The 25,560-nt window shown below is 39.0% G+C and overlaps 1 protein-coding gene across 1 annotated transcript in view; it reads right to left on the reverse strand.

Annotated features, from left to right (window-relative positions):
• Positions 1-3,223: 3,223 nt before the first annotated feature.
• LOC149081362 (uncharacterized) overlaps positions 3,224-25,560 on the reverse strand; it is a 110,836-nt gene continuing 88,499 nt past the window's right edge. Inside the window, exons 2-8 of the mRNA XM_089238174.1 lie at positions 19,656-19,861; positions 19,378-19,513; positions 10,266-10,399; positions 7,465-7,696; positions 6,846-6,979; positions 5,629-5,866; positions 3,224-4,488 (exon numbers count right to left, since the gene is read on the reverse strand). Of these exons, the coding sequence (XP_089094300.1) occupies positions 4,370-4,488; positions 5,629-5,866; positions 6,846-6,979; positions 7,465-7,696; positions 10,266-10,399; positions 19,378-19,513; positions 19,656-19,861 (1,199 nt within the window). The 3' untranslated portion in view covers positions 3,224-4,369. The remainder of the gene's footprint in view (positions 4,489-5,628; positions 5,867-6,845; positions 6,980-7,464; positions 7,697-10,265; positions 10,400-19,377; positions 19,514-19,655; positions 19,862-25,560) is intronic.

Genomic DNA, 25,560 nt, shown 5'->3' on the forward strand with positions numbered 1-25,560 from the left:
AGATTCGTGGGCCGCACCAAGGTGAGCCCATGCATAACGATTGCCCTCTTCAGATTTAAAACTATGTTTGTAAAGTTCTTTTACACCAAATGTATGTACAGGGTGCATAGCTAACCCGTTGATTATGTTTAACGCCCTTCGTACAGCAAACTACGAACCGTTGATCCTGGAGACACCTTTTAACAAATAAAAGTATGTAAATAACATGTGGACACGCCATTCTTCTGGCAAAGGGGTTGCATATATTTACTGAAATAAAAAAATAATTTATTTTTTATATTAACACTATGTCCTCAGAAACCAAATTAGAAAATTGCTGGCAAAATTTATCGTAAATTGCATTTTGTTTTGTCTAAAATTAGTGGTACCCCATATATACGGTCGCGATTTCCTGAGGAGTTTTCCTCGAGGAGATATGTGGCGACACCAAATATTAATTTGTAATTTTAATTTAAGAATCCATGTGGATATTACTGGTACCGATTACACTAATTGAACAATTTTGCAATTGATATTTGGAAGTAAATCATCAAGTCTGTCTGCTGACCACCTTTGTCATCATCGAGGAACATAGGTTGAGAAATGCCACTCTAGACCAGTATATGTTAAAGTGAGTGCCTCGTTGCCAAGTTTCTTCTTTTGAGGAGAACTGCAAATGGTGATCTTTCATGCTCGACTCCACATATTGAATAATCACAGAAAATGAATTGGTAGATTCACTGCTGTTATTCTTAAATCAGATGCGAGCTGGGTTCGAAGATTCTATCGCGAATTATTTCTTCACCGCCTGTTCTGTGTTACCAATGTCACAATAAATGCCATTAACGACTTCCCCCAGTTGCTTCTGGAATTCATCGACGCTCATTGGTCGATTCCTGTTTCTGCTCTTTGAATAGCGAATTAAACTAGACTGATACGCCACGTCCGGAAAATTGAGTCATCAATCAAGCGCAAAAGTGTTTCTTAGTTCATTTCGATGTTGTCCCGTGCTCTCTCCCATTGTTTGTTCCACTTATTTAGTATGATTTGCATACTTAATCGAGTCATTTACCAATTATGAGATATATGAAGACTTATTTGTTAATCATCGTCTCGCTGACAATTTGGAGGCTTGAGTGGCCGTTTGCCTCGAAAAGGTTTGTCGGTTTTTGGCTGATGTCTTTTGCCTTCCAAGATTGTACGTGTGCATGTCAAATAATATCTAATAATGGAATAATAAAAAATATAATGTCATATTTTTATGTTGTTGCCAAAGCCCTCAATTGGCCAATTCGCGACGGGGCAAACCGATTCGCGAATTGGCCATTTTCGTTAAATATTAGCCTGCCAGTTCGCGAAGTGACAGGTGATCCCTGGCGAAAGCCCGATAACAAAAGACATGATTCGGAATCATCGTCAAGTTGGCGTATTTTTTCGTGATAATTATGTCCACGTTAGTTATGGAAACCCACCAAAAACCGCAGTCACCTAAAATATATTTCGAGAGCATATTAAACAACTCCAAATAATGCCCTTAATGTTATTCTAGGCCTCCCTCCTCTCAGCCTTTGGGTATAATTCGAAGCCAAGAGGGCTCTACTGACCAGACTACAGGCGCCAATAACCTTGGACAATTGCAATATACTCCGACCCGAAGAGTTTCAATCTAAGGCTTTTGGATGGCCTCATCACCCCGCAAATTCGATTCAAGATCAAATCTCTTTGACCGAGAAGGAGGAACCACCAACATCTCAAAGTACGAACATCTTCGCAGTCGGGTCCAAAACCGTTGACGGTCAGTGGCCTTCCGATGTTTCGGATGGACTAGGGAAATGGTCTACTTCTTCACAAGAGCACGGGCCGTTTCCCTCTTACCTTCACCGATTTGATAAGCGTGACCAGAGTATTTGTAATTGCGGAGGTGAAGGAAATGTGACACATTACGCCACGGAGTGCAAATTTACTAAAAAATTTCACTTTGGGAAATTCTCTGAGGCAAACGAAACTCTCTGGAGACACCATCTTCTTCAGAAGTCCTGCTGTCAGCAAATTGCCAAACTAGTTCGTTTCATTGAAGACAATCACGCCTGCATAATTCTCACATATCTGAGGTGTCAACTGACAGATCCGGATATACTGACTCTTCGTCAAATTCTGATGAAGATTTATTGCCATAAACAGTCAGTACCCACATGGACACTGACATTCGGCCAATTTTCGTCGCGAGTGAAATGATTTGTTATGAACACTGGCAAGTCTATTTTTGGTTCAATACCATTTCTTATTCGAATATATAATTTCTGCATTGTCAACCAAATCTTATGTACAAAGTTTTTATCCCGCATTTACGTTTTGTCGATCTTTCAAACGTTCTGTGAAATGGTTCAATTTTAACATATTTCGATGCAATAATTTGCAAACATTTCCGTTGTGTTAGTGTTTTGTAGTTGTATCACGAGTAACCTTTGTCATAGTGTTCATGCAGTAAGTGTAATTCTCGAACTTTAGACCGAATTTTGTATACATAGTTTTTTGGCGTATATTGTGTTCGGTCGATCCTTCGTTATATTTGTATTTTTGTTTGCACAAATCAAATGTTTCTGGACCTTTTTTTAATTTTTGATTTTGTACGTTGTATTTGTTGCATCTATGATCACCATGTATCATTAGCAATTCTTTTGTATCTTTTCATTAATTGCATTGTTGTCTATATGCTCACATGTTTATAAATATATAACTTGTATAACTAGTTTTCGTAGGCCCCACTCGTTTCCTGCAGGTGATGTGCGTCTGTTCACCTGCCCGTGTTCCCCCATATCTTTCTGTTGATATATCATTTCATGTACAACAAGTGGGGGAAGTGTGTGGGGAGTGAAGTTGTATGAGGGGGTTCTGCTGCTGGTTGGCTTATGTGGCGTGGTGTGGGTAGTTTGCTGGTCTTGGATGTCATTAGATTTTTCCATCGTGGCCCACGTCTCCTGAGACGGACTTATATCCCTTATGGATATGGGACTTATACCCCTTATGGACTTATGGGGACAGAGCGGAAGCCACGGTTGGTCTGGTGGTGGTGGTGGTCCACAGAAGTAGAAAGGTTGAACAACAATGTAAGTTTAGTCCCAAATCAATGCATACACGTGAAAATGTTAATAGAGTTGCCAACTCAAAATTGCTAAACACGGTAAGCGCAATCCTATTGGAGGAAAAAAGTTGGATGCGAAAAAGCATGTGTAAAAATGGTTTAAATCTATTTGATACGTATAATTTTATTTTAAAAAAATTCTTCGAGAGATTCAAAATCCATTCACAAGCATCAGAAAATTCACATGAAAAACAACTCAGAATCGCGACGAAATACGATCAGACATTGCAGGATAATGAATGTACATTTTAAATAAGATATAATTAAAACAAATATATTGAAACCAAAGAACGCGCTAATGTCATTACATGGTAAGACAAATCATACAAAAACACCACTCGCAATCGAAAATACAAGAATCTTTACATTACATTCGTGAGAATGAATCGAATATTCGAAGGCGAGAATCACCCCTTCTATGTACAGGGTGTCTCATAAATTCGTTTTTAAATAGTTTGAAAATTTTAAGAAAATTTAAGGAATCGGAAAATATTTGAATGCAGTTGGCGAAAAAGTTATTGTCAGGAGGGTAAAGGGGAAGTTGTTACAGAAAAGCTGGTTCGAATTTTTGTCGATAGAGGGCGGCGTCCGGCAAACGTGATTGGACCGGAACTTTTCTTCGATCTCCTCTCTGTCTAAAACGTTCGTAAAGCTGTAGCCAGCATTTCACGGCTGAGATAAAAAAACTTCACTAATAGTACCAATGTCAACATCGCAATGAAAACCTTACGTCAGCTCCAATAACAGAAAAATGAGCTGTTAATCGTATATATTCTGCATTATATATACACACAATGTGTATATATATATATTGCAGCGCTTTTTTCCATTGACAAAATTCAGAACTAATTTTTTTTCTGTATGGCAAAAAAAAATCGCGCTGTCGTGAAAATAACTTTTTTCCGAACCGCTTTCAAATATAACACTTCCTTCAATTTTCACGGATTTTTAAACTCTTCAGGAGTTTATGGGACATCCCGTAGAGGAAAAAACCTGGATCCAGATCCGTATTTACATAATTATTTCCCGTGAAGAAACGCTCCAGATTTAAATCAAAACAATTCAACAAGATTTTCAAAAAAAGACACAGAAATCTCGTCTTTGATTTTTATGACAAACGACTTCTTGTCACACGGCGTGTCCATCCTTTGCCTGGAAATCCCTGTCATAACTTTCGTTTTCTTCTCCGTTTTTCTCAGGATCGGGAACAAAGTGTAATCTTTAATATTATTTTCTTCAGTGCACAACCTAGTTTCTGTGTAGGAAGTTCCAAAAGCATCCGGTGCACCAACACCACAAGGCATCAAGGATCAAAACTGTGACGGATATCGATCCGGAGAACCTCGAGACCTGACTTCCGTCTGAAACTTGACATAAAATTACATTAAAAATTGTTTTTTGGAACAGAATATTCAAAATAAATAAGTACAGTGTATACAGGATGGTTCTGATCGGATTGATGATAATGAGACATACTCATAGCGGCACCAATCAACCAATTGCATAGAAACAATATTATTTTCAGACACTGGTCCCACAGATGTGTAGGTTGCTTTTTCCCCACTGTAGAATTTCTCTCTTGATCTCAGGGAGTTATGCGCTGACTTGAAAGATCACGCAAGTTGCGAGTTAGAAACATGGTGAATATGAACTTCGGGGGATTTTATCAAAGGGCAGCACTTGAAGCTGAACTTCCAGTAGGGTTAACAGATTTGAAAACCGAGAAAGGAGGACGCCTGCACGCGGGTACCTTTAGTGACGTCACTTATCCCAAATTTCGCAATAGATGCCGCCGCTATTCTGAGAAATAAAACCGGGCACAACAATTATTTCCCCCCCCCCTCCCCAATTCTAAAACATAATTGCTACGGGCGGTATTCACCGACATGGTTTAAACCATAGTTTCTCAACCTTTTTTGTCCCATCGCCCCCAAAGCAATCTAACCCATAGACTCCTATATTATACCCGTAGCTTCTACCGCCTCCCGGAACATTCCATCGCCCCCCACGTTGGGAATCAATAGTTTAAACTAGCCACAATTTTTTGATGAGAGATCGACACGGATTGGTTAAATTCAGGTTTTCAACCAATCTACGTTAACCTCTTATCCAAAAATTGTGGCCACTCCTTCGGGCCCTTCATGGCTTATAAAGTATTTCTTCCAGGGATACAGGCTGGATATCTCACGGTATATTATCCATCAATAGTTTATTCAGGGTGAAGTGTTCCTATATTGACCCATCTAGGGAGCGAATCAGAACTATTATTGGACAGCGAGTGCGGTCGAACGCCCATACCCAGTTTGTACTTGATGAAACAATTCTGGAAAAGAAATTAAAATTTGGACCTTCAGTATCCTCGGTAACGTGATATGGTAATTTGGCCCTAAAATTTTGCAACTAATTGTTTTTTTTGGGTAACTTATTACAGTTCTCATATTGATATAGTTAATGATTGCTCCAAAGGATTTCGTCATTGCTGAATTAGTCCAATGGATAAGACATACCTTGTCCAGCTTTCTCGTTAGCGTGCAGTCCAGACATTTGCCTGCTATTGTCAACTTCGAGCTCCTCGCTGCTCATCCGGATCACTTCTGACAAAGTCGCCGTGCATCTCAGCCTCATCTCCAGTTTCTGAAAGTGCCTCTGCCGAACTTCGAACCTTAGGCCGAGGACTGTCGATTCCTGACCGTCGTTGTCGATGTACCTGACGTTTGGATATGGTATCAGATATTCTGTCCGTACCTAAAAGACACGCAAAATGATGAACAGAACTGACAAGGAATCGATACACGGGTAAAATATTTGCTTAATGAGTGACTGTGGTATGTGCTGGATACGTGGCTCATTTCCAATGACCATCTGGATAAAGACGTAATTGGGGCAGCCTTTCTTAAAATTTTTTTGTTCGGGGCTGCCTTTACAGTTGTTTCTCCACGACTGTCCAGAGCGGTCCAGTGGTACCCGAAATTGCCTTGATGTTGTTACCTCATCAAGGCAATGAAAAGTCGCACATTATGCCGCTAGCTCATCGCAACGTCCACTTTGAGAAACACTATTAGAGGTAGGGGTTTATTTTACAAGCAAAAAAAAAAAAAACACTTATTCTAGGGATTATTTTAGTGGGAGAATACGGACGCCCCAACCATATCTATTCGATAACAACTAAAAGTTGACAAAAAGTTTTCATCTTCTTCTGAAATTCAATGGGAAAATATCGAGTACACACATTTCTTTCATTTTCTCTGAAGTAAAATTCCGAAACGGTTCAACACCTGAAGGCATCAAGGCCACGGTATCAAGAAACAACATTAATACAGACGATGGCTATTTTAATTAGAAGGAATAAAAATATCAAGAACGAAACCGAAACTAAATAATCCGCAACGAGTCTCTTTTAATTAATAAGACCGATGCGAAATTATCTGAAAAGAAATTAACACCAAAAGACAACTGTTTTCTTTTACTTTTCACGGAAACTTAATTGCGATAATTGTCTTCAACTCATTTAACGAAGAAAGAGAGAAGAATAACAATTGCAACTGAAAAACTCGTCACAGATAATTAGTTTCAGCATTTTTTACATGCTCAGTGTTATCGCGATCATTGAGAGCATGTTTGCTTATGTAGATCGGTATTCCTTCCGTGCTCACATTTTAAAAAAATGTAGGTACATTGAATTATCGTTAATTAAAAGCTCGCACGATTTTTGAAAACCACATACTTCCTTGTCGTTGATGTACCAATGAAGTTCTGCGGGTGGTTGTGACCTCGCCGAGGTGCAATTCACGTTGACGATGTCACCGAGCTGGTATTTGATCCTTCCACCGGTGATCGTCGGGCCGTCCTTTGGGGATCCTGTAACAGAAAACATTAGAATTTTCTGAAATCGGTAGATAAGACAATAATGAAACCTCATACAGCAGTGGCGATGAAAATTACGGCTCCCTCGCCATAGCAATTATGTACTTGCGGCTTCTATGCCTTGGCGGTGATTTACCGGAATTTCTCGTCTTATACTCATCGTTTATCTTTGATTCTTTCACTCTACTGATTAGCGTAGGCCCCAATTGCTGTGGCGATCGTTTACAAGAGACTTAACTCAAAGATAATTGATTTAGTGCTGCTTTACTCACATACTGGTGATTTAAATGCGGCTTTCTAGCGAGTTACCTTTTCGCGCTCCCTGGGGTAGAATGTAATTTTATTATTTTTTTTTTACATTGAGAAAATAAATGTTCTTTCCTTGTAACACTCGGAGTAAGTAACTCATACTAATGAAGCGGCCCGCACTTTGAAAAAGCTAGACCATCCCCTGATACAGACTGTATTTTATTGATTACCGTATTCAGGTGACGTTATCCTTGCGGCGTTACTGGTCGAATTCCTGGATATGAGGATTTCTTCGCTGCTGAGAGTGTGAGCTTGGGATATGATGGCCTCGCATTTCAACTTCATTGTACCGCCGTCCCAGAAATGCTCTCTCCTAGCTCTGAACCTGAGAAAGAGCGTCGAAATCAGCAGTCCGTCCGGTGATTCCAATGGTTGTTCTCTGATCAGACTCCCGCTGGATACCTAGAAGAATGGTCAAAACACCAAGGCTGATATAACAATTCAAACATATCGTAAATTTATTCAGGATCATGAAAATTTCATATAAATTTCGGATTCTAAGTATCAGCAAATCTCTCTCAATTTTTCACAACACACATCAGAAGTGAGAAGAAATGAACCACATATTTTGAGAATAAAAATTTCAATAAGAATGATCGAGTATCACTATTATGCTCCATGCAAAACGATTCTCTGATAGCCTTGGTTAACGGTATGTATTCGTTCTGCTACTTGAAAAGGGGTATTAAGGGTACCATATGAACAATATTTTATGGGATATATATCCGTATTTCCAATTCCCGTCCCGAATTTCTCTTATAAAATTGTCTCTCCCCCCCCCCCACATTCTTTAAAGGAATCTAACTTGAATCACTGTGAAACCAAGTGAAACCGTGGATGAAAATTATTTTTCATTACATATAGAGTACATTATAATACAATAATTATCATTTATGGATCCCAGGCCGGGGGGGGATGAATTTCTTCTCCTTCCCTTGTCATCAAAAGTCAGCTAATGGGAAAACTCCTCCTCCCATCAATGCTGACGTAATACTTAAAAATAACCCCTTATTAAAGTGAGGAATTACCTCTTTATCCCGTCCCGAAACTGAATTAGAAAGTTTTGGTGTCATGTCTCTTCTAAATCCATGTCCCTAAGTGCAACGTTCACTGAGATATTCAAATTCGAAAGTTGCGATAACCCGTATGGTATCGGGGTATTGCAATACGTATCGTATACAGGGTTGTATGCCATACCCCGTTCGATACGAACCCTGTATAGAAAAAAAAATCATAATAATGAGCAATGCTTAAGATGGTGGGGCGGCGGCTCACCAGAGACTGGCCAAGAGTCGCCAAGTGCGGAGACGGTGGAGAGGATGTTTGTGACTCGACAGACCGGAACAGAATGCTGATTCAATTTGCTGCGTTGTCTATGATACACTGGTGAAATAAATTAAGATAATTTGCATATTTTATCGAATTTCATGAAAAGATGTGAACTGAATGTAAAACCACTGCTTTTAGACAAAAATGCAAATCTTGTACGTCAAATACGTAAGCGTACACGTGTGTGTAGGCGGAGCCAGTAGAGAAACAGGCTTTATAAGCGCGCGTAAGTTAACACGCATTTCGTTCGCTAGCACACCTCGGCGAATTTCTTATTGTTATTTTGCAGCAATCGGTTAATTTCAAATTGTAACAGTAAAAATGAGTAACCACCAACGTTTAGATGTGGAATGAGGTGGCGAATTGTGGGGAGGCTAGGAGCAGGCCAATCTCAAGTCCAGATTTGTAGAGAGTTCAATTTAACGCCCAGCGTCGTGTGTAACTTACGGAAACAGTTCCAGGATACCGGATCCATTGAGAGAAAGCCTGGGCAACATCGTCCAAGAGCCACGACGGCCAGAGAAGATTGCCATTTGTCGATTATAGCGAGGCGTAACAGGAGTGCTACATCTTCTCAGCTCTCTCGTGACTTGTATGCAGCCACAGGAACCCGTGTATCAAGGGTGACTGTTCCCAAAAGACTTCATGAGAGAGGGTTGTTTGCAAGAAGACCTGCTGTTTGCGTCCCGTTCACTTCTACGGACAGGAGAATCCGATTATCATGGTGCGGGGAGCGTAGAGATTTGAGTATGTATCAATGGGCGACCGTTCTCTTCACTGATGAGTCCCGGTTCAGCCTAAGCACCGATTCTCGCCGTACGTTCATATGGAGAGAACCAGTGACCAGCTACCTACCCTCCAATGTCCGAGAAATTGACCATTATGGCGGAGGAGGTTTAATGGTCTGGGCAGGCATCATTATGGATGGTCGCACACCTCTCCATGTCTTTGAAAGAGGCACTGTGACTGGTGTGAGGTAAGGTATAGGGATGAGGTATTGGAGCCCTATATTCGCCTTTACAGGGGTGCAGTTGGCCCCGAGTTCATTTTAATGGACGATAACGCGAGGCCACATACAGCTCTTCTGCTCGACGATTTTCTAGAGAGTGAGGATATTCGCCGGATGGATTGGCCAGCCAGATCTCCAGACCTCAACCCTATAGAGCATGTCTGGGACGCTCTGGGGAGGGCAATTGCAACTCGCAACCCCCCCCCCCTCCGGGAACCATCCAGGGAATGAAAACAGCGTTGCTGAACGAGTGGGACCAATTGCCACAGGAAATGATAAACTGCCTTGTTTCAAGTATGAAATCACGCTGTGAGACCTGTATATCTGTAAGAGGGGACCATACCCCCTATTAACCCATCTATTAACCCATTTTTTTGGTTATTCTGCAACCGCTGTTTCATACCTTCCGCCTCCAACGAGTGTTACGCACGATCATGCGTGTGTATTACAATTATTGAATTGTTATTTGTTTTGTATTGTATGAATGTATGTACATATCAAATTTCATTAAAATCTGTACAGTAGTTCTAGAGATAATCGACCAAGTGTGCAAATTCTCTTAATTTCTTACACCAGTGTACATTAAAAGCAGATTGTTACAATGGATTAGCAACATTTTCGTTCAAGACTTACTTCTTGCCCATTGATCAGCCATTTCAAGAAGGCAGCGGGTCTAGACGGTGCTGATCTGCATACGACTTGTACCTCTTCGCCGATGCCGTAATGCCTCTTGGTTCCCGTTATCTTCGGGATTTCTGTCGGAAACACTAGAAAGTCCACGGAATAATATAAAAAAATAATAAAATTTTGCAACTTGGTATCAAACTGATATAAATATCGTTTTTGATGTGAATGTCTTTTAATATTATCTTTCAGACCAGACTGAGCGCATTGCTGGTGTAACGAAAGTAACCTAACAAAAAACGCTATCTTACCATTAACCCCTTTACGATCAAAGATGTAATATTGCGTCCAAATCCCAATTGAATAAATTCAATCCAGCTGACTGTTTCTTCAACCCCTCTTTTGCTCATCGCTAAGCTTTATCACAACACTATGAAACAAAGTTAGGTGCTCGCTCCCTTTCCATTGTCCTCAGTTTTCCCTCCCTCCTCGTTCTCCGCGGCATCCCCCCACATATAACATATATCTTTTTCAGAACTAATCCTTCTATTATGTACTGTACATGGAAATGAGAAAAAGAACAGGTAGGTTACGGCGAAAAAGCAAGTCTTGTGCATCTCTTATCTCTCTGTAACTCTCTTACCTAATTATCAATTGTCTACACTGTTCCTCCCCACCCTTATCCCGGTATTCTTTCTTCTACTTTCTCCCTTCCTTTTTTTAACGTCCTAACATATTTGTTACCTATACATCTAATACAGATCATCCAAATTTATCGCCAACAGCTTCTGCGGGGAAGGGGTTAAACGGTCACATATCGAGAAATACACACAAAACGGGCACATCTTTTGTTGTCTACGAATGGATATCGCAAATATAAACTCAGCGGCACCTGATTTTACGTCTCGTAATTCAGGTACAGATTCATTCTTGTTTTCGCCGTAGTTGGGAACGGACGTGTTTTTATCGCGCTCCGCTCACCCACCAATAGAAGCAGTTTTATCCGAAACCGTTACCGGGGGATTAGCGAAGGATTATCCGTCACGTCAGTACGCCATTTTGTGTCTTTCTTTGTGTTTTTCTTCGTTCTCGTGAGTTTTACTTAGCATGTTGTTTATTTTTGGGTCATATTCTGCGGTGTTTTCTTTTTATTTCTAGCACACGTGGGATTGCGAGATGAGTGTTTTTTTTATAATATTGCTCTCAATTTTTTTAATTTTCGTTGTGTATTTTCGATCGACTTAAATTTTTTTCTCGTTCGCATTTCATTTTCATTGTATTTTCGCCAGGTTTGTGTTTTCTCGCTTCTTTGATATAAATTCGTAGGTTTTTTTGGACGTTAGTATTAGCAAACAGTGTATACTTTTTCCCCGAGTACTCTCAATAACTTTTTTTTCCCTTCCATTTGGGCCTACTGTTGTAGTGTTAGTGATTTGAGATATTAGAATTAGATAACTAAGTATAAATTGTACTTTGTAGCTTGATTTACTTTTTTTAGAGTGTGTTGTATTCTTTATATACATATATATCTCCTTCTTCGTGATTTAGTGTTGAACATTCTATTTTACGTAATTGTTTCGTACAATCTCTTACGTATATTTCGCATAGTAATGTATTTTACATTATTTTAATTTCCTGTTAACGTTTTGGTTTTCCTATTTTTAATTATTATTATCTAGCTTCTGCAATACTGTTAGTATGCCTCGACCTCGAGTAGCGTTGTGTAGAGCTTGCGATGGCAGGTTTCCGTGGTCTAGGGGTATAGTAGCTGATAGTTTCAATTGTAAAGGGTGCTTGGATGGGGCAAGGCTGAAACTCGAGGTCGAAGCTTTACGGGAAAAAATTAGGGTGCTAGAGGGCCCGGTTATAACGGAGCCGCTAGTCGTCGAGCCACCTGTTGATGGAGAAGCAATCTCTACGAACAAGGGCATTTTAGAGGGCGTATGGGTGGTCGTGGATGAGGTAGAGGGGGATAGTGATAGGGGTTTAATCATCGGTGATTCCATGGTTAGGGAACTTGGGAACAGAGTGTGTAGGGATATTCGGGGTTTCGAGCGCTGTTGTCCTCCTGGGAGGAAGATTTGCAACATTCGAGACGTTTTTCATCGCCGAAATTAGCCCTTGCGGGTGATTCTGTGGGTGGGAACGAATCAGGTAGGAGCGAATATTAGTGAGTCTCTGTCAGAGTACCGGGATTTACTATTATCCGCTTGGGTGGGGGGGGGGGGGGTTCAGATGTGGCAGTGATTCCAGTGCTGCCAAGGGGTAGTAGGGGGTATATGAATAGGATCCACCAATTTAATATAGGCCTGAAGGACATTTGCTCCTCACTTGGGGTCACGTTCTTGGAGCTTCCCGCATTTACCGATAGGTGGCGTCGTTCGGATGGGATCCATCTAAATAAGAAGGGGGGGGGGGGTCTGGGAGGTTTACGATAGTCTTAGGTCAGGTTTTTTTACTCCCAGACCACGTAGTCGGGAATGCGGGTTAGTTAATGATAATTGCAATAGTACTGACGGGGAATTACCCACCTCTGACTTGGATGGCTTCTCGATTGACACTAAATCACCAGACAAATTAAAATGTGTGTTAATAAATGCCAGGAGCTTGGGTAATAAGAAAGATTTTTTAGAAACTATGATAGTTGTGGAGGGCCTGGATCTTATAGCCATTACAGAATCTTGGGCAAACGATGGGGATGAACCTTTCTTACACATCTCAGGATACGATACTTTTTTGAGAAATAGATCTGATAGGAAAGGGGGTGGAGTGTTGATATACGTGAAATCATGTTTAACGGCTAGAGAGTGTAACGTGCAGAGAAGTGATATTGAAACTATATGAGTTGAACTTGAGAACAAAAGACATCATAAACTTATTGTTGAGGTTTGTTACAATCCACCGAATTGGGATCAAAACTACATCGCCAAATTGCATGATGAAATTTCCTACATGTGTAAGCGTAAGAGGGTTCTCATACTAGGGGATTTCAATTACCCAGGTATTTATTGGGAGAACCTTTCATCTAGAGATCAGTATGAAAGAGACTTTCTTAAGTTGGTGCTCGATATTTTTTGTATCCGCATGCATCAGAAGCCATTACGGGTACTGCTATTTTGGATTTAGTTCTTACTAGTTCTGAGGATCTTGTTGAACATGTTTCGGTGGGGGAAGAGTTTTCTTCCAGTGATCATCGTATCGTCAGATTTCACTGTAACTTTTCCTCGGGTAAGGTTGATAACAAAAGACTGGTTCCTTGTTCTCGGAGAACTAACTTTGATGTTTTGAGAGGAAGGTTAGCGGAAGTTTTCAAAGACCGGTTGGAATCAGCAGGGGTGGTAAGTCAATGGGAAGAATTTAGTACAAAGCTGTCCTCTGTTTTGCACGACGTCATACCCTTTATTCGAAAACAGCGTGTTTGTACATCGCACCCTCTATGGTTCACGGATAGCGTTCGGAACCTTTATCTTGAAAAGAAAAGAGCATTCAGAGGGTATAAAAGTGGACGAGGTGGCATATCATTGTTTATTGATGAAAGAAGACTGTTAAAGAAAGCGATAAGGGATAGTAAAAAGGAAGTTGAATCTAGGTTGGCAGATAACATTGGCTCTGACCCAAAATCATTTTTTGATACGTCAATAATGGATGTAAGGGGACAGTTGGCCCCCCTCTCGATAGGAGGCTCTAGGGTAGAGAGCAATCTGGGCATGTGTAATGCTTTCAATGACTTTTTCGCGTCGGTTTTTAATAGAGATAATGATATTCGATATACGGGTGTTGCATGGGATAATAAAACCCTCAACGATATTCAAGTAGAAGACGTGGAGGTCCTAAATCTTCTAAGAAATGTATGTGCAAGCAAAGCACCAGGACCAGATGATATCTATCCCAGGGTCCTCAGGGAATGTGCTAATGAATTGTTGGGGCCAGTGGCACAGATATACAGGAGTAGTGATGCTGAGGGTATCGTCCCAAGGGATTGGAAACTTGCTAATGTTGTTCCGATAATTAAGAAGAGTAGTAGAGAAGCCGTGTCCAATTATCGTCTAGTAAGTTTGACGAGCTCTCTCTCGAAAATTTTGGAAATTATCAAAAGGCAGTTTGTGAAGTGGATAGACGAGAATAATGTATTGTCGGATAATCAGCATGGGTTCAGGGGTTCAGGAAGGGGAAGTCATGTGTAACTAACCTCCTTTGCTTCTATGATCACGTGACTAAGGCTTTGGGTAGGAGCAAAAATGTAGATGTTGTTTACCTTGATTTACAGAAGACGTTCGATCGGGTCCAACATGGTAAACTCTTCAAGCGTTTACACGATATTGGAATTGGGGGAAACTTGCTGAATTGGATAGAATCGTGGTTAAGAGATAGGTCGCAACGAGTTATGGTGAACGGGGAACTTTCTGGTTGGACAGGCGTCACAAGTGGAGTTCCTCAAGGAAGTGTCCTCGGCCCCATACTTTTTTCACTTTTTATCGATAAACTCGATCAGGGTATCGATGGGATTACTAGCAAATTCGCAGATGATGTGAAGCTAATGGGGCTACTCGGGAATCATAGCGATAGGGAGTTGCTCCAGACCAACTTAAACAGGATTGCAGCATGGGCAAATGAATGGGGCATGACGTTTAGCGTTGATAAGTTCATGGTCGCTCATTTTGGTTCGAACAACCCACGATTCTCTTACGAGTTGAATGGTGTCACTTTCCCGGATGCAACCAGAGTCACCGATTTGGGAATTCTCATTGACGAGCGGCTTAGGTTTTCTGAACATTGTTCAGCGGTGGTCAAAAAATCGAATAGAATGCTTGGTCTCATTTTCAAAAAAGCCTCTTCGCGTTTTCCTAAAGTCATTCTTCCGTTTTTTTGAGGTTTGTCACAGGGGCTTGTCACACATACTTTTTTCAAAATCAATGTTCCTGCTTTTCATAGCTTATAGAGAACTTAACAGCAAAATCAATTTTGCTCTTTGGACGCCCCCACCAGTGATTATTATAAAAATGATTTATATGAAATCTCGAGCATTTATCTCATTTTTCCTTTTGTTCCTGGACATTAACAAATTAACAAGAACAGGAAAATACTCACTGAGAAAATAAGTCCCTTTTAGCCATTTTAGTCCCTAAAGGAACTGACAAATGAAATATAGCTGCCTCTAGGAAATCAGAGAAAATAAAAAATGACGCCATAATTTATGTTTTTTGACGAGAAAATAGCGTCGAGTTTGGTTTGTTTGGCTCTTGTGTGTGTTTTTTTTATATATTGTGTCAGACGTTTATTTACTGACACTTTCCGTTTTATTTAGGATGTAAGATATTTTTTGTTGGAGTTTTTTGAGAAGACGCGGCTGTAATAACGGGAGCAGATTCTACTTTTACTGAATTCTGTTCATTTAATATCACGGTTTCTTAACCTGTGGGTCGTGACTCCCAAACTTGGGTCGCAAAGGCTTCAGAGATTGAATCGTTCATATCCCCTAACCACCGGAGGTTCTTAAGCTATAGGTCACGACCGGAACTTGATTCGCGGGTGTTTCCAAGATGGGTCGTTCAAAACTCCTTATAATCAGGGGATTCTTGAGCCTTCCCTATCAAAAGTTGATAAGCAGGGACTTACGAGAATGGTAGTACGAACCCACTATTAGCACTTTCAGTCAAGGTTTTTAAGCCATGTGTCAAGTGCCAAACTTGATTCGTAGGAGCTTCCTAGATGAATCGTACAAATCCACTTACTGTCCTGGTATAAATGCACTTATTGGGTCACTGGCTTTACTAATTTAGAAAAACAAACATTCCCATGTTCTGGTTAGGACAAGGACATAAATATAATGAAGCCTAAGGCCGATCGATGAACTATTGTGTGTTGATTATATATATATCCAGAATTTTCCATTTCGAACACATTTTGATGAGTATTTCTTTACCTCTGCTCATACCATGATGCGCTAAACAAATCTGAATAGGACTGGGCAAAGTTTTGCTTCGGAATGTAAATATTTAGGGATTTCACAAATTTATCGATGGTGTAAAAAATAAGATGACGGAAAATCATTGAAAATTAGAAAACTATTTCCAAAAAAAAACAAGAAATTTGTAAAAACAAAAAAAATTAATTTGGATCCAAATTTCTCTCACAAGTCGGATTCAAAGCATTCTTTTTAAAATATGAAAAAACAAAAGGGGAGGGATAGTAAAATGACCTGAACTCGTTCTACCCGGATTTCCTAATTCAATTCCACATTTTCGATATTTTACCGATTGAATTTGTCAAAAGAGAACATCAATATTATTGTTCTCACTATTTCGCCTCGAAGGTTTAGGAATACTTTTTCAACGTTCCGGAACATTTTTATTGAATATATTTTCCTTACAATTTGAATTCTTTTCCCTGGTTCTGTTTTCACAAAATTTGTAAAAATAAAATTTTATTAACTTTCGGGACGTTCATCCCAATGCATGTATCAACTTCAGCACAAACCACGGTTCAAAGTTTCAACTGTTTTCAAATTTCATAAATACTTTTTCCTAAAAATCTCATTAGATATCATCGATGTGAAATTCTCAATCAAATTTAATAACAATATCAAAAGATCATAGAAATTTGTAGCTAATAAGTTGAAAAATTGTTATTATAAGGCATCTCCCCATTAAAACATTTAAAAAAAGAAAGTTCGAATAGTAACCGTTAGATGACACTAACAGTAAAAATGAGTGTATGAAGTAAATTCTAATAATTTACTTGCAGAAGCGAGACACAAACAAAACGTTCAGAGCGCATTGAGATACCAGGTGCCTTGACAACATATTTGGTGATGTCCCGTATTCTTTTCTTTTATGAAATAAATATGGTCAGCGTAGGCATCTATCCAGTTGTATGCATTGATACTTTTTCTGTCGGACTAATGTTCACGGGCCGGATGGAGACGCTTGGGGGGGGGGGGGGGGCACATTCGTCCCGCGGACCGGAGGTTGTGCACCCCGTCTCAGATGGTCATCATCGACGATTCTTTCTTCCTTGGTCCTGCGTATATCTGAATATTCATGATAAATATGAGATTTCAATCATAAACTATAATTATTATTTGCATGCACAGTTACAGACATCATTCCCATACGTCTTCCGTCCACCGCGTCGTCAATCCTTCTCCTCGTCCACTCTCTGCACACGCGCGCCCACGCACAGTCGCCAACTCGATCCCGGCATGGGGCGCCATCTTTCCCACATAAATACATGGTCAACATCGACAACATTATATTAGTTTTCTTTCTCAGTTTTTTTGATATTTTGGAAGTCGCATCTTTTAGCCTCATTTCAGTGCAAAATACGGAGATATAATTACGGTAATTTTTTATCTGGAAAGAGTTGATTGATTCTTAGTCGGTGTCATTTTTTTAAAGCTGCTGAAATTTTACGTGTTGAGAGATTTATAAAATCGCACCCCTCAATAGTAAATCCCCATTAATTCCTGATGCACTGAGTTGAAACAGAACTTTATTACCTGTATTGCATTTTTGATGTTACAGCTGGGGTTTTTGCGTCACGACTCCCATGTGATGTTTTTTCCCCATTCCACTTCGAATATATGTTGCTAGCTGCAGATTGTGTGACCTGCTTCTGTGAACTGTGGTGACATTTGCCTGCTTCTGTGAACTGTGGTGACATTTGCCTGCTTCTGTGAACTGTGATGACATTTGCCTGCTTCTGTGAACTGTGGTGACATTTGCCTGCTTCTGTGAACTGTGGTGACATTTGCCTGCTTCTGTGAACTGTGATGACATTTGCCTGCTTATAGCCAGATCATGACTTTTCACCAATTTGACCAGTTCTTTTTACATACACTACACATTCATGCAAACACATATCTATCTACAAACATGTACACATTTTCTTCTTCACAGGCCTTCTTGGCTAGTTTTTATGCCGGCAGTTGGCCCTCGCGGGCTGGGAATCGGCTTAAAGTTCAATTCTGGTCTGGTCTGGTAAAATCGCACCAAATTAAGGCTGATATTACACTATAAAAGTTTGGTAAAAGTTCTTTTATAAAACTTGAAAAATCAGCCGGTCACCGGTTGCATTTTCTAGAATGTAACCAATAACCTTATTGGTTAGATTTTTCAAGTTTTATAAAAGGGATTTTATCAAACTTACAGTGTAATACCGGCTTTCGGGCAATAAAAAATCAAGATAAAAACGATTCACCTTCCCTAAGCAAGATTTTGTCTGTCTATAGATAGCTTTAAAACCAAAGCAAACTGTATATTTTAGCCTTAATTAACGATTTTTCAGTTGATTAAAAATCCACTCTAATTAGTTAAATTTTTGCGGCGATGTATTGTTTGAACTGAAGATACGCAAACGCGCGACATCAATTTACATTCGTTTTTGTAAAAAGAATAATAATAATACGTATTTAATGTTTCTGAACTATAGAGGGTTTCTGATTCCCAAAGCATAATAATAGCAAATCAGGGTTACGCGTCGGGTTGGTCGTCATTTTTATTCGGTCCATAGTGATGACGGTATATCGCGGTTGGTGAAACAAATCTTGTCCAATCGAGTCACCATGGATGTGGTATTTCAATTTTATGATGTTTTTAACCCTTACCAGACGTGGGGGCCGGTGCGAAAATAATAATAGGACCAGAGATAACTTGATAATTGCGGTGTCCTTAGCGCCGATTTTATATATCCCGTGCGAGAGGAGGATCGAAAATTCAGAACAGATGAAAGAAATGATTTCATAATTGGTGAAAATTCAGAACTAATGAAAGTATTAATTTGAGAGAATAATTTAAATAATTCAGAATTCCAGAGCGGATGAAAATTCACAATTCCATAACTTATGGAAATTCATTGTTCCATGATTGATGAAAACTCAGAATTTATAAAAATTCAGAAGGGAAGGAAATTCAGAATTTATAAAATAATTCCAGAATCATCTCTTTCTAGATAAAAAAGCACATAAGATGATGACGACTAATAGATGAAAGACATTGTCGTTACTGTAAGTGCCTGCCGCAGAACTCTAACGGCGGCTCAGGATGTATGGAAATAAAAATTTATACGTGACAGGCGCGGACACTAATATATAGCAATTAAATAAATGGCTGAATTTGCATACCATAGATCCGCATTTCTTTTTCGCCCTTGACTGTCTGGAAAGATGGTGACTCCGCGGACACTTCGCACCTGTAGGAACCCTCCGAGTCGACGTCTGTTTTGTACATATGCACGTAACCCTCACGGCTCATAGTCAACTGAGAAACGAACAAAATACCCTTCGTTATTTGACATTTATGACATGAATGTTTTTTAGTGATCGGTAAATCTTATTCACTGATACGATACACATCAAGCGTATACCGTATATACTTAAATATGTACGTTTTCCATACTTACATCGACAAATATGCCGGGTAGCTCATATTTCTGTCCCGGTGGATTGTCCTCGGGCAGGAACCTGTAGAACTCAACGTTGTTCTTGTGCCATTTGATAGAATAGAGCTTGTCCATCTCCAGGTCGTAGGAACAATTGAGCCAGACGGGATCGCCTTTGGTGACGACTGCCGGCACGTGCAGCTCTCGCAGCCGCAGGGCCAACGCCTCTGAGGAGAAGATAAAGCAAGCCTTAGAAAAAACTGTTTCCCTGATTTGATCTTCGGTAATAATCAGTCATATACCAGAAAAGCAACGATTTTCGAATCAGTAGAAATTATTCAGTTAATAACAGTTTTCTTTGACACATTATTAAGACGTATAAAATAGGAAAAGTCCTAAGAGGGAACGTTATAAGCGGGATCCACTGTTTGTAATGGTGTTTGCTTTTGACCCAAAACAATACTCTCGATTCGAATTCTTAAGATTGCAGAGTAGGAACCCTAGTGGGACCATCATAGCTATTTTCCAGTAGCCAATAGCAGCATAAGGGGACAGTCTAAAGTCCTTCCTCCGTGAACTATGGTCATCCTCTAAAATCCCGGGGAAAAAAACAACAAATTCAGACAAATATGGTATCTACAGACATCCCGGAGGTGTCTTGGTTGAGAAAGAGGTGAAGACACTCGTTTCCCATCTGAGATAGGGCCTTAGGCCATTTATGCCGGATCACGCGTACCTTGTAAATCTGTTTGGACGTCTTGTGGCGATGGCCTTTCCAGTTTTTTCCCCTTTTTTATGGTATTGGCATCCCCCTTTAGGTTCGTGCTGTTGATACTACTTGGTTAGCATCGATCGGTGGCGGCCTTCAATAAGAATTATGGAAATGTCCCCTTGTGAGACATTTACCGTTTACTCGTTGGATTTGGGTCCTGTGTGTTTTGTTGTGCTTTGGGATTTCGATACGGGATTCGATTAGAAAGTATAAATTCGTTCGATTTGTTTTTGTTTCGGAGACGTTTGGTGACAGGAATGTAGTTTTACTTTCACGTCTCAGATGCGGCCACTCCTGTTTCACGGCTTAATAAAAATTTTCTAGCAGAAAACCTATTTAAATAATGTGTTTCAAACCCCTGATTAACGATCACCTTCTGATACGGTCGCAGACACTATTTTTATCATTCATTCCATTGGACTAAAACTCCTATAAGGACACCAATAGTTACACTTTTGGTTCAAATTATGCCCACTTGATAGCAGCACGAGTACCAGCTTTTCCATTGAAAAACTTTCCCGGCAAAAAGCCTATTTAAATAATTATTTTAAAGTCCTACTCTTAACGGTCACCCTCACATACTAGCAAAGACACCATTTTCACTATTCATTTTATTGGATCCAACCCCCTGTAAGGACACAAATAGTTGCGATTTCGGTTAAAATTATGCACACTAAATGGCAGCACAAGGTGAAAATCCGATGAAAGGGGACCAAATGTGGCGGGGGGGGGGGCACAGATAGATGTGAAGAAATAAAGCTTCCAAGTGTATATATATATGCTAGAAAAAAAAATTGACTCCTTTAAGAAGCCAGAAAGACTTTTTCCACAATTTAATGTTAAAATTTATTCCTTAATTCGAAGTTTTCGGGAATGAGACACATTTAAAAATAGATTTAGTAATAGAATTCAGCATTTATGAATATAATTTGGCTTTTATCATAAAATTAAGCATTTGTCAATAAAATTTAGCATTTGTCAATAAAATTTAGCATTTTTCAATGTAAATTACATTTATCAGTAAAATTTAGCATTTTTCAATGTAAATTACATTTATCAGTAAAATTTAGCATTTTTCAATGTAAATTACATTTATCAGTAAAATTTTGCATTTTTCAATGTAAATTACATTTATCAGTAAAATTTAGCATTTTTCAATGTAAATTACATTTATCAGTAAAATTTAGCATTTCTCAATGTAAATTACATTTATCAGTAAAATTTAGCATTTCTCAATGTAAATTACATTTAGCAGTAAAATTTATTATTTAGAAACAGAATTTAGCATTTAGCAATACAATTTTAGCAGATTCATTTGGTGGATTCGTTTGTCTGCTTACAAAAAGTGGGACAAAAAAGTGAGAGTAAAAAATTACTAAATTTTTTAGCAGAAAATAATCTTATACACTTTTTAGTAATAATTCGTTTCATTTATGCGATTATCACGTATGCGTCTGTTTACATAGAATACAGTATATGTGTATACCCTAATTTATTTCTAAATATTCTCATTCAAGTATTAAATATGATTGTGAATTAAAATAACTTATCTATTCGAATTTCTTCATCTCTAGTATTTTTACTAAGACGATATTCGTAAATAGTGCTGTTATTTTAATGAATGTTTCTTTTTTCCCACTCTCAAATTTCCGATAAGTCGAATTAATGATTACTCGAAATTTTTGTGTTGGCCGCTGCACAATCGAGTATTGAGATTTGACTGAGTGTATGAGTTTGAGAAACGTTGCGTATGAAATTTAGTATTTCAAAACAAACTATTTCCTTGTATTTTTTTAAAAGAAAAATATTAATATCCATGATCATGGGAAAAAAGATTAAAAATCAGGAAAAAATTTCTGACTATTTCATTTCTGAAAAGTCATAAGGAAATTAAAGTTTCCTTGTAAAGAAAATTTAAAAAAATACCACGACACTCAATGAACTTTTTAATTCCCAAAAAAATTCATTTCATACATAAATTTGTATGAAAATTACTTGAAAAAAAAATTTAACAAACAGTTTTGCAAACGCAAAACCAGTCAAAAATGAATTGAATTGGCTCAAACAACACCGATAAGAGAATGAGACATAAAAAAAAACCACTCACGAGTAATTGCGTTTTACTTCCCCTATATTTACAAGAAAACACGAGAAATCCATTCACTAAAAAGGGATCATTGCCATTGATAACTCCTACTCAAGCCACCGACATCAATTGACAACATTATTACGCATGCAATACCTGAAATGCTTACCAACTTTTCTTCTCGTCCAAATCCAAAAGAAAATCTATAAAGTAGTTTCAAGAAGAGAAACACTTTTATGTCTATCCTCTTAAAAAGAGCGAATCCTCTTATTTTCAATTGGTCCCGCTATACATAGAAGTGTTTTAACAAGGTAAGAAAAAGGGACTCCATTTTTTTGTCCTGGATAATGGAGACGGACGACGAGACTCTTCCTTCCGTAAAAAAAAATAAATAATGAAAAATACAGAAATAAAATAGCAAAAAACAGCTTTTCTTTGATCAACGAGTCACGTTCAAGGAGTTACGACCGTGTTTTTCCGGCGATATTTTACTTAGCGCCCCCTCCCTCCAACTTAATTTTAACTCGAAGGGCGGGAAAGGGGATAATATACTCTCCATAAATAATAAAGTATACGTTCTTCACCTTTTCTTTGTGATACGGTGATTAATATCGTGGAAGTGCTGTTTGAAATGATCGTTTGATGAGTTTTTTTGGTTGGAAATTCCGGAAAATTGTCATAAAAAAATTATACTCTCGGAGTTTTTTACAGCATGGGCGCTATCTGATGTCTGTGTTTTAATGCCTTATTTAGTGTCTCCTACACCAATGACGCCTGCAAAGGATACCGTGTTATAGAGGATGTCCCAGGTTGTTTGCACTTTGCTCAACAGACAACAGCATTTCTCTGCAACAACTCTGCAGCATTTAACTTTAGAGAAGCATGCTTTTAATTATAATTTTTTTCAAATAACGTTCAGTTAGTCTAAATCACATAATTTGTCACATAACTAAAGAAATAAAATTTTTATACAGTCCCAGTGACCCGAAACTTCCAGTTCCATTGAAATGTAGGCTCCGAAAAATCATTGCGTAACGAATCTATTCCGAGACGTCGTCAGAGCCAGAGGGGGAGATTGTAACGAATCTATTTTTTCCAGTATGAACATTTTTACTAACTCTCTGTGGCCTTAATGCACATAATGCGTTTTGTTTGTTTATATGTTGTTAAAGAAGGTGAGATGAGAGAATCTATAAAGGCTTCTTCGTTAAGTTCCGTAGTTTCGTGTATGAATTGGACACCCCTCCAATATCAAGTGTCTGGGGATATTCCGCCACCTCACGGAAAAGAGACGCACCTCCGACACGACGTCCCTTATAATTGTAAATGAAATTTCATATTTTTCTACAAATACAACAGGTGAAATGCCAAACGAGGTGGCTGAGAAATGCAACATTTATCGAGATATTTTAAATATGCTATATAAAATCACTATGTTTGGGAAAACCTATTACTGTGTTGGCAAGTTTAGATTGGCTCAAAAGTTGCTATTTTTAGGTATTTTACACAAATTGAATTAACTGAACTATTGTAATTTTTTTATCTTACATATAAATGTGAATGTACCGTATATACTCGTGTATAAGCCGACCCCCCCCCCCCACTTCAGGACCACCAAAACCGCAATAAATTGAAAACCCGTGTATAAGCCGACCCCAAAAAATCCGTGCATTTCAGAGAAAAAAAATTCTTATATTTTCAAGCAAAATGAATTACTTACGCAAATTTACAATAGAAAATGATTCAAACTTTTTAAGCCGTTTCTTCTGCGTCTCCAAGCTCATCGTAATCCATCAGATCATCATAGGGTGCGGCATCTTCATCTGGGCTGTCATCGCCATTGTCACTTTCAAACAGGATATCATCTTCAGTTCCGTCCATCGCATTGCTGATGCAACACTTTTTAAAGGATCGGATGATAATTTCGGTGGAAACAGAATTCCACGCCTCATGCACCCATTGGCACACTAAGCCAATGTCAGGTTTCTTCAAGGCTCCACTTTTTGTAGTTTCTTTATCATCGAAACTCATCCATTCGATCCACAAATGCCTCAAATAGTCTTTGAAAGGCTTGTTAATGCTCACATCTAAAGGCTGTAAAATCGACGTTAGCCCACCTGGTATTAAAGCCAATGATGTTTTCGATTTCTTTGCCTCGGCTTTGACATTATCGGTTCTGTGGGGTTTGAACATATCCCATACCAATAATGCCGGTTTCTCGAACACTGCTCCGGGCCTTTTGTTCCACATTTCCTGGATCCATTGTAGAATGCCTTTTTCATCCATCCAGCCCTTTTCCTGGGCTTTCACGATCATTCTTGGTGGGAACTTCATGTTCGGAGGAATTTTCTTCCTTTTGAAAATCACAACTGGAGGCAATTTCTTTCCATCGGTCATGCACGATAGCACGACCGTAAATCGTGTTTTTTCGTGCCCAGTTGTTCTAACAAAGATGGTTTTTTTTCCGAGTTCATCAACAGTTCTATTGCTTGGAAAATCGAAAGTAACCAGGGTTTCGTCCATGCTACCGATTTGTGAGAGTTCAAATCCATGTCTTTTTCGCAGTTCAATTATGAACTTCTGGAAAGATTCAATTCTGCTTTCCAATTCTTCTGGGAGTTTTTGTGCGATCTTTGTTCTCTGGCGTAAGCACAGGTCGAAACGGTTCATGAAACGAGTACACCAACCTGAGGATGCATAGAACTTTTCTGGATTTGTGTCTTTGAATTTAACACTCTCAGCTAGTTTCGATGCTTTCAGACGTATGGCTGTCCTTGTCACGATTGTACCTTTCAGTCTGAGGTGTAGCACCCATTCATTCAATTCCTTCTCAAGTTCAGGGAACACCGATACTTTCCCTCGAAGAGCCTTTTTTGTCTTCCGCATGGCTGAAATTTTCTCTTTCATTTTCCGCCATTCTCTCACTTGTTTCTCATTGACGTTATATGTCCGAGCTGCAGCACAGTTATTGTTTTCTTCGGCGAATTTGATAACTTTCAGTTTGAAAGACGCATCATACGCAAGTCTTTTAGCTTTCTCCATTTTTGATCGTTGATACTTACTGATAG

Source organism: Pholcus phalangioides, unplaced genomic scaffold, assembly GCF_987345545.1.
Source record: "Pholcus phalangioides strain wild (caught in Gottingen) unplaced genomic scaffold, Ppha-v1.0 ptg000010l_1, whole genome shotgun sequence".
NCBI classification, from domain to species: Eukaryota; Metazoa; Arthropoda; class Arachnida; order Araneae; family Pholcidae; genus Pholcus; species Pholcus phalangioides.